This window comes from Saitoella complicata, assembly GCF_001661265.1.
Source record: "Saitoella complicata NRRL Y-17804 unplaced genomic scaffold SAICOscaffold_11, whole genome shotgun sequence".
NCBI lineage: Eukaryota > Fungi > Ascomycota > Saitoellomycetes > Saitoellales > Saitoellaceae > Saitoella > Saitoella complicata.
Window position 1 is genome coordinate 246,577 of NW_017567002.1, and position 14,697 is coordinate 261,273.

Below are 14,697 nucleotides of genomic sequence, written 5' to 3' on the forward strand. Positions count from 1 at the left end.
GATGGGCATGCGTCTCGAGGTGACAGTGGTGAGATTGAACATGCCACCGTGACGGGGGTGAAGTTCGCGCAGGATGCGCCTTTGTTATTCTCGGCAGGTTGGGATGCAACTGTCCGCGTCTGGTCGAATGAGGGACTCGAAATCAATAAGTTTTCGCCGAAGGGGAAGATCGGCGGCACCGGGTGGATCAACGCCATTGGTGTGAATCGCATCCACGGACGCGTTGTAGCGGCAGCTGGAAAAACCGGAAACACCAGTGTATTGAACATCAGCGAAGATGGCTTGTCGTGTGTCTCAGATACTCTCAGGCCTCCGAAAGATGGCATACAAGCGTCAACTGTATCTTTTGGCCTAGGGCCGTGGACTGATGTTGCATTCATCGGTTACGAAGGTCGCGAGGAACTGTCGATAACAGGTGCTTTCTGCGCTTTTGACGTGCGCGAGGGAAAGCTGTTGCGTTGTATCACTCCTGGTACCGGGCCTCACAGTTCCGTTTTCGTGCATGATAATGCTACGTACTTCCTGGCTGGTGTCAACGCTTACGGTGGAGGTCGTAAGAACCCCCAAATGGCGCACATCCGCCTGTTCGATGCTAGAAGCTACAAGATATTAATGGAGTGTGATAGCCCGGGGAAGGACATTAATGTTGTCTCCATGAGTCCTTGTACGACGTTCATCACGGCAAGCTGCACAGACGGCAACACGTATGTGTACGACAAACGTCGTCCCGACCACATCTTGCATACCCTGAAGCACGATGAACCTCTTACAGTCATGAATGACTTTGAAATCGCAGAGGACAAGGACACTGGAGTAGCTTTGTCGATCTGGACTTCATATGGTGACAAACTCTTCACTGGCGGCTCCGACGGAAAAATGAAGGTCTGGGATTGCAGGTTAAGTAATCCCTTTGTGGAGGATTTTGCTCAGATGTCATCGTCCATCGTTTCGGCCGCCTTCTCGCCGGCTAGTGACAAACTCATCATTGGTGAAAGCACTGGCAACGCGACTATGTTCGCCATGCACACAGCTGGAAGTGATCTCAGGGATTTCAAGATACAGGAGGCGGAGGCAAGCGAAAGTGACAGGGATGAAGGCCTCCGGGCTAGTCGCGAGCTGCTGAAGGCTGGAAAGATTGCCTTGCGCATGTCATCAAAGGGATATAGGTGCGCATATTCCACTTCCTAGAATGTATTTGGGGATATCCACCGTTTTGGAGTTGGCGGCGTTGGTATTAGTGTAACGCATTCACATATTCATAATATCAGCCCTCGTGAGGAAACTGAGGACCTAGTCAAAGGTTGTGTCTGTCCGTGGTGTAATTTGTCATTGCTGCTCTTCCTCCCTTACCAAACCACCTTCCACAACATAATATCGTCCTTCCATCTTCTGAGCAACCTTCACAGGGTCCCATGAAAGCATCTCATCCCCTTCACCGTATGCTGCCTTTCCCGCAGCTTCGGCTTGTTCAAAGGTAACCTCTACGCCCTCCTCTCCAGCAAATTCCCCAGTGCCCTGGAAAGGAGCATGTATCCCTGCCATTGGCTCAACTCCTGTCGTGTCACATTGCTGAACATGTTTGACAAAATGCAGTTGGTCGGACAGGTCTTTTAGCATGCGTGATTCTGCCTCATGATCCTTTGGTGGTGAAAGGGCTGCCAGCTTGAGGAGATGCCGCAGTCTTTCTGGTGTGATCTCTGAGGATATGGGCGCCGCATCATCCGGAAGTAAACTGCTCACGGACCATGTAGGTTTTGGTAAAGATGTTGCAGTGGTGGCAGTGGTGAGCTGCCGGGTACCAGAGCACAATAAGAAAGACCTGGAATATGAAGTGCGGAAGAACGCACGAGCGGTCTTGCTTGCCTATCAGCTGGGTGCGATAGGTATGTTTCCTCGACAGAGATTTACCTGTGAAGTAATGGCCATGATCAAGGCTATGATGGATCTGAGCTTACCTTGCGGGCCTTACGCGGGCTTCTCTGGAGATCGATATCGATGTAACGTCGACACAATCCTTCTCCACATTCGGCAGGGAACCGTCACACCACGTCGGAAAAAGATGACCTGTAATTCAGAGATCATTTGTTCAAAGTTCTAGAGACTCGCAAAGATACCACGACCGCTTCAGATGGATTTCACCTTGGCACCTGCAACCCTTCGAGACTCTCAGACATCGCTAACGCCGGAGCGCACAACAGCCGGGGTCCAGCGCACCCTACCTCCAAAACACAGCCGCTCAAACAACTTGGCACTTTGGAAACGGCCAGGAAGGATGTCGTATCCTCCTCGGCACAACGACAGGCCTCCGCCGGGAAGGTACTACGACAACCGCCCACCTCCTACACCGCGTGGCGGCCCTCCCAACGGACCCCGAGCTGCCCTGTCAGATCCGCGACGACCGATACCTTCGCGTGACTACCGTCCGTCGCCTCACCATCCCTATGCTCGACCGCCACCTCCTCCATCAAGGCCTCCCGCACGCGATCCACGAGACAGGGAAGCCGCTTACCAAGAGCGTGAGCGGCAGGTTGCGCGTGAACGAGAACAGTGGGAGCGCGAACAGCGCGAGCTTCGCGAAGAACGTGCGCGCCGCGCAGAGGAATTCAAACGGCAAAATGAAGCTGATCGAGACTCTAAACCAGGCCCATCGAGCGCGCCTTCCTGTCCACCTGTCGCGGCCGGGTTAGGAACATCATCATCGTACCGCCCTCCCTCGACCCAGGTACCATCCTCAGGCTCGGCTTCGGCATCCCGCGCATCGAGTCCCGACGGAGGTTCTAGTCGTAGGGGAGGGCTGGGTCCACCTGTCAGGCCAAGCGCCGATGACCGGAGACGAGCAGATTCGCGTGGACCGCCCCTTTCGCGACCAAGTTCTCGAGGACCATTATCAGACAGGCCGACGTCGCGTGCACCTATGGACAGACCACTCTCGGATCGGCCAAATTCTCGTGGATCAGTGGAAGGACCACTGTCATCAGATAGGGATCGTTATCCTCCGCGTAGCGGGTCTGATCGTCCTTCATCACGGCTTTCTTATATTCCGGGATCAGGGGTTAGAGAAGGATATACCATGGAACGAGTACAGGAGTCGGCTAAGGTTCTAGCAAATCGTGAAAAGAGGTTTGGGACAGGTTCGGCGGCTTCATCCGTGTCAGGGAAGAGCACGAATACAGGCGATCAGACGCAACCTGTGAAGGAGGAGGAAGATATTAAGAGGCCAAAACCTACAGAAGTTACGAGGACGAACAAGGTGACGGCGGCCAGTGATGCTGCCGTTCGCCCACCATCGGCAGGATCTGTAAAGGCTCTGCCTACGATACCCGAGGCGACGCCGAACCGTGATCGAAGGCAGGAGGACTCTGAGCGAAAGCCGGCGCCACGACCTACTAACGCGTCAACTGAATCAAGTACTCATAAGCCAGAAGCGATCAAGAAGGAGCCGCAGTCAGTTCAAATCTCGCGAGAACAGACCCGCACCCCTCTGTCGACAACAACTTCGCGACCTTCGACGGCATTAACAGGCTCAGAAAAAGCGATGAATGCAGTGATCTCATCAGGAAACGTGAGCAGAGTTTCAACTCCGAGACAGCCTGAGGAACAGTCTTCTAAACGATCGCCACTTGCTGCCGTAAGTCAGTCCCCTGTTCGCCCTGCTGCACCCAGATCTACGCATACACTCACTGTTGCTTCAACCGTGACCACTCCCGCAGGACGGCAGACTCGTTCTGGGTCGACAATTCGACCTCAACAAGGTGGACAACTTCCCAGCGGCCCCTCTGTCTCGCGCGGTCCCGGTCATGGCCCACCGCCAAGGACGGGGTCAGTGTCTTCGGCAACAAGCGCAGTTGCTACACCCCCTCCGCCACCGCCGAGCACGGCTCATGACCCGGCGCCGCCTCCAACGAAACCCAGGCAGCAACCGTCAACGGGAATTGCCGGTGGTCCTCCGCAGCGTCAGGGAAGTATTGGTCCGATGGTAGGTGTAATGGGAGTTTCGCGACCAGGAGTCCCGATTCTTCGTGCTCCTCCGCCGAAACCTGGGATGAATGCAGGTGCAACTAGCGTGAGACCAGGGATTAATAGCATACCAGCGCCCACGCCCCTAAGGGCACCTCCTGGACCGTTAAGGAGAGAAGGATCGGCGATACCTACGGGTCCGAGAGGGATGATTTCGGCTGGCCGGCCTTTACCGCCGCAGAGTGTTACTGGTCCACCTCGCATTGGGCCGCAGGGGAGGTATGCGGGGGGGCCTCAGCAAGGTCTTTGGAAGGGTCCAGCTGTTCCGCCGAGTCGCCAGTCGATGCCTCCAGCGGGAAGTGTTGCCCGACTAGGGCCTCCATCCGCGCCCGCGCCTCAGCGCTCGTCTTCCATCACTTCGGTTGGCGGACCTGCCAGCTTGAGCAGTGACAAGGGCTTTCCTAGCCCGAGTAGACATAGGGCTTCCCGCCAAGGGGGATTTGCGCCAGATTCGTCATCTCCGTCCTCTCGTCGCGGATCCGGTGATTTCCGGACTGGTGCAGGAACCTTGCCTGCCAAATCATCAGCGGCCGGAACCTCGCAACCAGCTGCGAAGTCGTCCCAAGATGACAAGGAGAGTCTCAGTCGGAGACAGAGTACGGAAGATATGCAGAGACGCGCGAGCGAAGGCGCGAAAGCTGTTCGGGAAGCGTTCGCGAGGATGAGCCCCAAGCAAGAGAGGAAATCCATGGATGGTAATGCGAACAAGGATAGCGGCGGAGAGGAAGTTACAGAACGCGGTGAGATGGAGGGAAGCCTCTTAGTCGCAGATGCGGAGAAAACTGGCAGCTTTGACAGAAAGGGTGTGAAGCGCCTTGAAATCGAAGGTAAGGCCGAGCGATTAGCTCGTGTTGAACAGGACAACCGTAACGTCCAGTCGAGGGACGATTCGACTGCTAAGCGACCCCCTTTGACTACAGCGAAATGGGAGGAGTATGCTCCCGTGAATAAACCTCAGGACACTGTCCCAGAGGCCGACGCAGTGACTGCGCACATCGCAGATGCGAGGCAGCCTGACACGGTAAAGTATATCAACAGTGATGTTCTAAAAACTGTCGATGGTCTCGTTGCAGCGAACGAAACTATTGGTGCGCCCGACGCTCCTTCGGAGAGTGTTTTTCCAGTTCAGAATTCTGGTACCGCTGTGGCAACGAGAAAGGCAGGACAGGTTAATGTTGAGATATCTGAAGAGCCTGCTGTTGATGATGCACCAATGAAGTCGATTAGCCAGGAGGACGTTTGTGCAGCTGAAAAGGAGATGCATTCACTGGAGCAAGAGCTCGGATCCGTTAAGGGCCGGAAACGAGCGGCTGAAGACAGTCTGGATAAACTTCGCTTCGAGCAAGCAGAACAAAAAGCGACTCTTCAATTCGACGGCCGCATTGCTGGTGAGCCAGTTTTCGCGTCTAAAGCGGAGAAAGAAGAAGCAATCGTTTATGCAGTGTACAAACAAAACGAGATTGAGAGGAATGCGTCAAGAGATCTTGTCTTGGCCGAACTCTATCTTTCGGACAAGGCGGCTGAAATCACGACCCAGGTAATTCAGGACGCGGTTGTTGCCGCTGACCAGCTCCGGCCAGCGATGCTTCGCGTGCTTGGAAAAAGGAAAGCTGTTGTACATGAGAAAGAACTGGCATTGAAGCGCCAATACAAGCGTCTCCATGATCAGTGGACGACGTATACTGCAGAACTCGACAGTATGAAAGAGAATGAAGAAAGACAAAAACAGCGCTTTGTTGCACAGGCAGCGGCTGCCCCCGTAGTACAAGATACCGCGGCATCCTATGGAACGTCTACACGTGCTTCTCGCAGAAACCCGGGTGGCGCTGCAGGCTTCCATCACGGCGATGCCGCACGCTCGGAAGCCGAGTTCCTGGAGATTCTGGCAAACTTGGAATGGGAAAATCAACGTGATCCCAACGCTAGAGCGAAACTGACGACGGCGACGATTCCGTCGATGATCTTGGACGAGAAGGAACGGAAGGAGCTCGCGTATTACGACGACAATCACCGCGTTCGGGTGGACCCGGTGGAGTTCTATCATGTTTCGAATCATCCGGACGTATGGACAGACGAGGAGCATGCCCTTTTTTGTCAGCGTTATATTCAGTTTCCCAAGCAATTTGGGAAGATCGCCGAGGGCATCCCCGAGAAGACGGCGCAACAGTGTGTTTTGCATTATTATTTGACCAAGAAGACTGTCGACTATCGATCTTTGAATTCAGTGAAAGGTAGCAAGAAGCGCAAGGGTGGAAGGTCGAAGACCAAGAAGTCGAAATCTGGCAAGACCAAAGGCAGTGCGCTTATGGCTGATTTGGGCAGGAACGAAGAGGATGATGAGGAAGACGACAACACTGCGCCACAGGCTCCCGAAGAGGATGCGTCTACAGCAGTCCAAGAAAACCTCCCGAAACCGAAACGCAAGAGCGAGTCCCAGAGATTGTTAGAGGATGCGACCAGTGCCACTGGGGCAGACCCTATTGCAGCTGCGCTGGGTACACGGAGGAAGCGAGGAAATGATGACACTTCGAATTCAGAGCCACCGGAGTCCGTTAGTGCAGTGGTTACTCCCAACGTCAAAGCGCCGGTCACAAAGAAGGCTCGGCTTGGGCGAGTAGCTTCTGCGCGGAAGGTTCCCAAGGTTGAGAAAGATAAAGGACGACCCAGCAGCGCTGAAGACGAGTCAGTCGGTACTCCTGCTGCGTTCCCCGAAATCGACTCTAAGGAAGCCGATGTGGCTAACGTCCTGGCTGGCATGCTTGGCGCTGGCTCTGTACCTGTGACACCCTCCGTGGACATGTCCGGCTTCCCGGCTTCAATCCTTGTAGCCTCGCGATCCCCGCAGGTTCAAGGCGTGCCGCAAACGGGTCCCATTTTAGGTGGCGCGATGGCCGAGGATGACCGTCCCCTTTCTCCCACGATGCAGGAATATTATGATGCTGACGGAACAGCTCGCAAGGGCAGTCGCCGGGGAACGACGTCGTCTTATTGGTCCGTACAGGAAATGTCTGATTTTAATGCTCTGCTTGTCCGATATGGAAAAGATTGGTATGCGATTGCAGATGCACTTGGCACAAAGACGGCAACTCAAGTAAAGAACCATTACTTGAAGAATGCCGACAGATTCGATACTCTAGTGGCCATGAATCCTTTGAGCAAAGGCAGCGCTAGTGTACCTGACACTGTTGACAATTCAGAAGAAGGTCTACCAGACGAGCCGGACAAGCGCCACGCTCAAACCGTCATCCTCATCCCCAGGCAAACTGAGGGACGCACTCTTGCTACTGCGGAAGCTCCTGGTCTTGACAAATCAGGGTTTGCTCGTCAACCAACTACATCTGAGATCTTACAAGCTGCCGCAAACAGAAGTCAAGCTACATTCCCAGCCTCAACGGCCTCTTCCTATCAGTGTTACGATCGTGGGGTACGTCAGATGGAGTACACTCGCTCGTCTAGCGGTTCCGCGTATCCATTCAATCCGCTTCCTTCGATCTCAAACAGCTACCCGCAGTCACCAGAGCAGACTGGTCGCAGCTTACCAGGCATCGGTCGTTTGTTTAATGACGAACCGGTTGGTGGCCCACGCGTGGCTACATGGTATCCGCAGCCCGATGCTGCGATGCAGAGTCAACCACCGTCTCGTATGCACTCGCCGCCGCTTCCGCGGAGTCAAATGAGCGACAAGCCCATGCTTCCTTCCATCACTGCATTGGGCCCACCTATGCCGCGCGCTTCGCCGTTGCCGCCGATCACATCATCTCTCGGGGATTACCCTCCGCCAAGATCTTCGTTGAGCACGCTGTTGAATTCGCCGGCACCATCAGCGCCGGATATGCGGCCTGTAGCACATGGCTATGGTGGATACTATGGTGATGCGCGTGGATACCCGAGCTACTCATCAACCATGCCCCCTCAGCTTCCGCCTTTGTCGACTCATCAACCAACATCGTTGGTTCCTATTCTTCCTCCTATTTCTTCGCTGCGAGGAGGGCCACCAGGCCCGGCAACCAGTGGCATGCGCTACGATCCCAGGACAGGAGAGCCAAGCAACCCGTCCGGACAGGGGCAGCTGCCACCGTTCTTCAGGAGAGATTAAGATAGATGGCGTATGTATGTTGATGGACTGCAATTGTTTATATACACACTTTCATTTAGGTTATTGGTTGTGTGGCGTTACCGTGGGTTAAGGATGGGTATACCGTGGTCGGTGTTTGTCCTTAGGAAGCCTACGCTTTGCATTATTGTACGATATGTGTACCTAATTGACCTTGAACTCTACTCTGATTTGTTTTTTTATTTCTCCCACACTCATCAGCCTTGCTTGCCTGTGACTTTAGACGCGCGCAGCTGACGGTCGCACCGGTGCCGTATCGGGTCGGCAAGCTTATTGTTAAGCTCAGCCAGTTGATAAGGAAAACGGCAACTGTCCATCGCTATCTCTATTTATCCGGCGGAAGGGAACCCCATCTCTTGACATGGGACCAGATGAGATAGGAGAACCCTGTAAGCAACCAAGCCACGGCATCCTCTACAAATACCACTTGTCTGGGCCTTCTTGATCTGATCATCAAGCTTGATCCGCACCTTCTTTCCAACTAAAACATTTCGTCATGACCATCAGAACAGCCATCAAGGTTGACATCAACAAGCCTGCATTCGAGCAGCCCCACATCCACAACAGATGGCATCCGTATGAGAACTCCGATCCTTGGAGTATTAATTGATCGCTAATCATTGTCTCAGTGAGATTCCTTTCGCCGCCAAGGTAGCCCCGGGTGAAGTTGTCAACGTAGAGTGTGTCGACTGGACCGGTGGTCAGATCGGCAACAATGACTCTGCCGACGATATCCGTGATGTCGACCTTAACCGCGTTCATTACCTCTCCGGCCCCCTTGAGATTGAAGGTGCTAAGCCTGGAGATGCACTTCTCGTTGAGATCCTTGAGATCCAGCCTTTCAAGGAACAGAACTGGGGATTCACCGGCGTTTTCCACTCTAAGAATGGTGGTGGGTTCTTGGCTGACAAGATGCCAAAGGCCGCGAAGGCTATCTGGGATTTCGAGGGAATTTACGCCAAGTCACGACACATTCCTGGAGTTAGGTTTCCCGGTATCATCCATCCAGGATTGATGGGCTGTGCTCCTTCCAAGGAGTTGCTCGCCAAGTGGACGGAGCGTGAGTCAGGACTGTGCCACTCGCACGGATCAATGGATGTTGCGAAGTTGCCTACCGCCGACGGAGCTCACCCTGGTGCTCCCGCTCTTGAGGGCGATGATGAGTTGGCGAAGAGGATTAGGGAGGAGGGTGCTAGAACTGTTCCTCCTCGTGAGCACGGAGGAAACGTTGATATCAAGAACCTCAGTCGTGGTTCCCGAACTTGGATGCCCGTGTATCTCGACGGAGCCAAGTTCTCCATCGGTGACCTTCACTTCAGCCAGGGTGATGGTGAGATCTCTTTCTGTGGTGCTATCGAGATGTCTGGTATTATCACCTTGAAGTTTGGAATCATTCCTGGAGGTGTTGAGGCATTGAGTTTACGTCAGCCCATGTACCTTCCTGGACCCGTGCAGCCTCAGTTCAGCCCTGGTCGCATGTTGACCTTCCAGGGTATCTCCGTCGATGCTGACACCGGCGAGCAGAAGTTCCTCGATGTCCACCTTGCGTACAAGCAGACCTGTCTCAATGCTGTGAAGTATCTTCAGCGTTACGGATACTCTGACTACCAGATCTACCTTCTTTTGTCCGCAGCGCCTGTTGAGGGTCACATCGCAGCTATTGTGGACATCCCCAACGCGTGTACTACCCTTGGATTGCCTTTGGATATGTTTGAGTTTGATGTAGCTCCAGTCGGTGCCAACATGAACGACTCTTTGAGCGGAGAGGTCAAGGTGACGAAGATGATTACTCAGGATTGTCCGATCTCGGACTTCTAAGGGGGTTATGGGAGGCAACGAGGATGAGTGTATGATTTAGGAATACCCTTTATGATAGCAATTTACCAGGGATATTTACTCGGATTTTCGAGGAGCTTAGAACATTCCAGGGACTGGGGACGGGCGCGCCAGCCACAGCAGTGGGCGAAGTATTTGATCCGCTCGGCCTCCCCGAAACTCTCCAGAGTCCCCCTCTGATCCCAGATCAAGAGTTACGTCAAAATGTCATCAAGGTTACTTTCTCGCAACACTTCCTCTGTCCTCCGTACTGGTATCCGTCACTTCGGTGGCCACAAGGAGATCAAGTTCGGTGTTGAGGGCCGTGCCGCCCTCCTCCGTGGTGTCGACGTCCTCGCTTCCGCTGTCGCCGTTACCCTTGGTCCCAAGGGTCGCAACGTTCTGATCGAGCAGAGCTTCGGTTCCCCTAAGATCACCAAGGATGGTGTTACTGTCGCCAAGGCCGTTACCTTGAAGGACAAGTTCGAGAACTTGGGTGCTCGGTGAGTCAATTGCCTCTATGCCTTTGCTTGAACTTTTACTGACTGTGTTATAGTCTCGTCCAGGACGTCGCTAACAAGACCAACGAGACCGCCGGTGACGGTACTACTACCGCCACTGTCCTCACTCGTGCCATCTTCACCGAGTCCGTCAAGAACGTCGCCGCTGGTTGCAACCCCATGGACCTCCGTCGCGGTGCCCAGGCTGCCGTTGAGGCCGTCGTTAAGTTCCTACAGGAGAACAAGCGCGACATCACCACTTCCGAGGAGATCGCTCAGGTCGCCACTATCTCCGCCAACTCTGACGCCCACGTCGGTCGCATGATTGCCAACGCCATGGAGAAGGTTGGCAAGGAGGGTGTTATCACTGTCAAGGAGGGAAAAACTGTCAACGACGAGCTTGAGATTACTGAGGGTATGCGCTTCGACCGCGGTTTCATCTCTCCTTACTTCGTCACCGATGTCAAGACGCAGAAGATCGAGTTCGAGAAGCCTCTTATCCTCCTTTCCGATAAGAAGATCTCCGCTCTTCAGGACATCCTTCCCTCCCTTGAGATCTCTGCTCAGCAGCGTCGTCCTTTGGTCATCATCGCTGAGGATATTGACGGTGAGGCCCTTGCTGCCTGTATCTTGAACAAGCTCCGTGGCCAGCTTCAGGTCGCTGCCGTCAAGGCCCCTGGCTTCGGTGACAACCGCAAGTCTATCCTCGCTGACATTGGCGTCCTTACTGGTGGTACTGTCTTCTCTGAAGAGGTGGACGTCAAGCTCGAGCGTGCTACCCCTGAGATGTTCGGTACTACCGGATCTATCACCATCACCAAGGAGGACACTATCCTCCTCAACGGTGAGGGTAACAAGGACGCCGTATCCCAGCGCTGCGAGCAGATCCGCAGCATGATGGCCGACTCTGCTACCTCTGAGTACGAGAAGGAGAAGCTCCAGGAGCGTCTCGCTAAGTTGTCCGGTGGTGTCGCCGTCATCAAGGTCGGTGGTTCCTCCGAGGTTGAGGTCGGTGAGAAGAAGGACCGTTTCGTCGATGCCTTGAACGCTACCCGTGCCGCTGTTGAGGACGGTATCCTCCCTGGTGGTGGAACTGCTCTCCTTAAGGCTTCCCGTGTTCTCGGTGACCTCAAGATGCAGAACTTCGACCAGCAGCTCGGTGTCAAGATCATCCAGGAGGCTATCAAGAAGCCTGCTCGTGTGATCGTCGAGAACGCTGGTGAGGAGGGCTCCGTTGTCGTTGGCAAGTTGATCGGCGAGTACGGTGAGGACTTCAACCGTGGTTACGACTCTGCCAAGGGTGAGTACGTTGACATGATTGAGGCCGGTATCCTCGACCCCTTCAAGGTTACCCGCACCGGTCTTACTGATGCCGTCGGTGTTGCTTCCTTGTTGTCCACTTCCGAGTGCATCATCGTTGACGCACCAGAGGAGAACAAGTCTGCTGCTCCTGCTATGGGCGGTATGGGAGGTATGGGTGGTATGGGCGGCATGGGTGGCTTCTAAACGAGCAGCCATGTTGCGAACGAAGGCGATTGATGTAGGATATGTGGAAAAAGGCGTCTGGCATGTAAGTCACGGAATGCCACTTATTGATTGTATTGTATCTCATTAGGATTGTTATTTTTGGGTATTCCATATGGAAGGCGTTTTCTAGATATAAGAAATGGCATGAGACACTCCACTCAGACCACTTCTCTGTAATCTTCCTACTTTGTGTTTCTTGGTGGGATGTTCGTTGTTGGAGGTGATGCAACGTCATGCAGAACCGTACGCAATCGCAACCCCACCGCCATAAGCGCACCTCTATCGATAACGCCTGAGATTATAACTTCATCATGAATATCAAATCACTCTTCACCGTCTTGATCGTCCTTGTCGTTGGCATCGTTGGGGCTTTCGCTGAAGCGGCCCCGATGGGCTCCTTGAAGCAAGGTGAGAGAGCTTCTTGCTGACATGGGTGTGCATAGATGCTTACTCGTTGAACAGAGACTAAGGCGTTCATTGTCCGCTATGCCTCGAACACACCGGAGAAGGTGATCGATGCTGCTATTGAGAACATCAAGTCCGTACGTTGTATCATCAGCCCCAACACACTGCACTCATGCTGACATGACACTAAAGATTGGCGGCGAACTGACGCACCGATACACCCTATTCAAGGGATTCTCTGCAGTTGCGCCTGTTGACGCGATCTACGCTTTGAAAGCGGAAGAGTCGCCGTTCCTGCAAGACATCGAGGAGGATCAGCTCGTGAGTAAGTGAACCCATCCATGCTCGCCGACTGCTATTGACCTTTCATCTATAGCTATCGCAGATCAGCCTAAGCTTGAGGACACTAGGTGGTGATCGTTTAATGAGTCAAGTTTGTCTTAGGCCGCTACTTTTGGCACATTCTATACGTTAACCAGAGTTGGGTTACTGTTACTCCTTTGCTTTGGTATGGCGTGTTGCATAAACATTCCTTTTTACAATTCAGGAACGCATTTTGTTTTTTCTTGCTGTATAGATAGATACGAGCGACCACACGAGCTACATGCAACCTCGCCAATTCCAAAAAAGAAGAAACGCCTGAGATATACCCCGCCCTGTACTTGAGCGAATAGATGTGTGCGCTCACAATGTTGCGGTAGCTAGCAGAGATTTTAGCATGGTGTCCATCATACGAGTATTGAGGGCACATACAAAAGTAGTACTTCTCCCACAGGTACTGGTAGTCACCAATAAGACTACCCGCAAGCCCGATAAGCGGCTTCTTCTCCAACCATCCCGCAACACCATCCATGAAGGGCCTATCAATAGCATTAGTACTCCGGTCGGACCATAAACCAACAGTGAACTCACTTGGTGATGTCTTCGTAGAACGCTCCACGCAGAGCCCACCACCCCATAGCCCACATCCTCCTCTTCATCTCCTCCCTCTCCAACCGCGTCAATGCCTTCATACCGCCCGGTACATGCATCTCGAAATCCTTCTTCGACATTTGCCTAGCAAGATATTCCATAGCAAGACCGACCAACCATGGCTTCCACCTACTGTTCTTGTTCTTGCTCCAGTGTCGCATCAAGACCGCGTAGATGACTGGTCTGAGGATGTATAACACCTCCGCCACTTTTCCGAGTCCGCGGAGTTTGTGAAGGAGTTGGAGGGGTGGTTTGACGTCATCCACCGTAAGGACTTTGCGAAGGAGGAAATCGGTCACGGAATCGGCGTGGTTTGAGGTCATTGTCGGGAGAATCTTCCCCGTGCGCGGCATCTTCCAGTGGCCGTCGTCGAAGACCTCACTCTGTTCTGATACGGAAGCATGGTCACTCATTGGGTGACGCGCCTTCGTCTTCAGATCCTCAAGTGTTTCGGGATCAATCTCACGTCCGGGCATGGGGGGCTCAACCAAAGGGCGCGACTTTGTCAGCTGCAAGAGACATAAACGACAAGCCGCTCTATAATGATTTGTTAGCCCCTGCTACAACGAACAAGTTGTGTTCACCTACTTGAACCCTTCAATCCCGATGATCGTCCTCCACCTCCCCTTCTCTCCCCACTTCTTTTTCGCCATCATCTCCAGCAAGAGCTCTGTATATTGCACCACAACAATCATGAGCGCGATGTGTTTATACTTCGAGTTCGAAGACAGCCAGAACTTCGTGTATCTGCTATGTGGTGTCGGCGTTGGCTTCTGAACCGAAGACGGCAGACCGGCAACAGCTTTAGCAAGTAAAGAGTCGTGATAAATGCCAACCAGTTGCAGAATTGAATGCACTGCAAGACGAGACATTAGCTGACGTACATAAACCGTGGATGACCATGACCTACGCGTTTCTCCTGCAAGCTCGGCATCCTTGAAGCGACCTGCACCGAACCGTCAGTTACCGATAACATCCTGAAGGACACGGACGATTCCGAACCAGGTAGTACATATGTCAACGAACGCAATGTTGACTCGATCGAAGACACCTGCCCGGCGTTCGCGAGGATGAACTTGTCGTACGCGCGAAAGAAGTCCATGATCACGTCACGCTGTGATTCTCGGGAATGAATGCGGAGATTCTTGGGTTGAATTGGCAAGGGCGATGCTGATTGCTTGACGATAGCCGTCTCTCTCGTATCGTAAAATCAAACGGTCCAAGGGTAGCAAAAGTCGGTGGGCCGGGTGTATGCGCATGGGACGGCTGCAGGGTCGCGTTTGCGGGGAAGGCAGCACCGAACCCCCGCCGTTGTGTTCACGCACATGTGCTCCGGTTCGCGTTTGA

At 53.5% G+C, this 14,697-nt stretch overlaps 6 protein-coding genes across 6 annotated transcripts; 4 read left to right on the forward strand and 2 right to left on the reverse strand.

The window, feature by feature from the left end:
• The first annotated feature begins 524 nt into the window (after nt 1–524).
• SAICODRAFT_30260 (uncharacterized protein) lies at nt 525–1,246 on the forward strand. The gene has a single exon (XM_019167637.1). The coding sequence runs from the start codon at nt 568–570 to the stop codon at nt 1,186–1,188; it is 621 nt and encodes a 206-aa protein (XP_019024317.1). The 5' UTR covers nt 525–567; the 3' UTR covers nt 1,189–1,246.
• An 80-nt stretch (nt 1,247–1,326) lies between these two features.
• SAICODRAFT_25294 (uncharacterized protein) lies at nt 1,327–1,926 on the reverse strand (the record flags this gene model as incomplete). Its single annotated transcript, XM_019166844.1, has 2 exons — nt 1,327–1,863; nt 1,909–1,926. 2 exons carry the CDS (start codon nt 1,924–1,926, stop codon nt 1,327–1,329), a joined length of 555 nt encoding a protein of 184 aa, XP_019024318.1.
• A 6,508-nt stretch (nt 1,927–8,434) lies between these two features.
• Nucleotides 8,435–9,949, forward strand: SAICODRAFT_92294 (formamidase; the record flags this gene model as incomplete). Its single annotated transcript, XM_019171799.1, has 2 exons — nt 8,435–8,707; nt 8,761–9,949. Exons 1-2 carry the CDS (start codon nt 8,628–8,630, stop codon nt 9,947–9,949), a joined length of 1,269 nt encoding a protein of 422 aa, XP_019024319.1. The 5' UTR covers nt 8,435–8,627.
• A 222-nt stretch (nt 9,950–10,171) lies between these two features.
• Nucleotides 10,172–11,952, forward strand: SAICODRAFT_65639 (chaperonin GroL; the record flags this gene model as incomplete). The annotated part of the gene is made up of 2 exons (XM_019170163.1): nt 10,172–10,449; nt 10,503–11,952. The coding sequence occupies 2 exons, from the start codon at nt 10,172–10,174 to the stop codon at nt 11,950–11,952; spliced, it is 1,728 nt and encodes a 575-aa protein (XP_019024320.1).
• A 267-nt stretch (nt 11,953–12,219) lies between these two features.
• SAICODRAFT_30261 (uncharacterized protein) lies at nt 12,220–12,932 on the forward strand. The gene is made up of 4 exons (XM_019167638.1): nt 12,220–12,381; nt 12,436–12,515; nt 12,571–12,703; nt 12,755–12,932. The coding sequence occupies exons 1-4, from the start codon at nt 12,285–12,287 to the stop codon at nt 12,793–12,795; spliced, it is 351 nt and encodes a 116-aa protein (XP_019024321.1). The 5' UTR covers nt 12,220–12,284; the 3' UTR covers nt 12,796–12,932.
• On the reverse strand, nt 12,891–14,541 carry SAICODRAFT_30263 (peroxisome membrane protein). The gene is made up of 6 exons (XM_019167639.1): nt 14,353–14,541; nt 14,261–14,296; nt 13,939–14,206; nt 13,291–13,887; nt 13,132–13,238; nt 12,891–13,079 (listed from the first exon to the last, which is right to left on the reverse strand). The coding sequence occupies exons 1-6, from the start codon at nt 14,450–14,452 to the stop codon at nt 13,063–13,065; spliced, it is 1,125 nt and encodes a 374-aa protein (XP_019024322.1). The 5' UTR covers nt 14,453–14,541; the 3' UTR covers nt 12,891–13,062.
• Between the last annotated feature and the right edge of the window lie 156 nt (nt 14,542–14,697).

Bases quoted from the DNA above. Each gene is read 5' to 3' on its own strand.
- SAICODRAFT_30260 (XM_019167637.1), top strand. From the start codon at position 568: ATGGCGCACATCCGCCTGTTCGATGCTAGAAGCTACAAGATATTAATG.
- SAICODRAFT_30261 (XM_019167638.1), top strand. From the start codon at position 12,285: ATGAATATCAAATCACTCTTCACCGTCTTGATCGTCCTTGTCGTTGGC. The intron at 12,516-12,570 runs GTACGTTGTATC...ATGACACTAAAG, and splicing joins CTATTGAGAACATCAAGTCC to ATTGGCGGCGAACTGACGCA. The intron at 12,704-12,754 runs GTAAGTGAACCC...TTTCATCTATAG, and splicing joins CGAGGAGGATCAGCTCGTGA to CTATCGCAGATCAGCCTAAG.
- SAICODRAFT_30263 (XM_019167639.1), bottom strand. From the start codon at position 14,452: ATGGACTTCTTTCGCGCGTACGACAAGTTCATCCTCGCGAACGCCGGG. The intron at 13,888-13,938 runs GTAGGTGAACAC...AAATCATTATAG, and splicing joins ATCGGGATTGAAGGGTTCAA to AGCGGCTTGTCGTTTATGTC. The intron at 13,239-13,290 runs GTGAGTTCACTG...TGCTATTGATAG, and splicing joins TTCTACGAAGACATCACCAA to GCCCTTCATGGATGGTGTTG.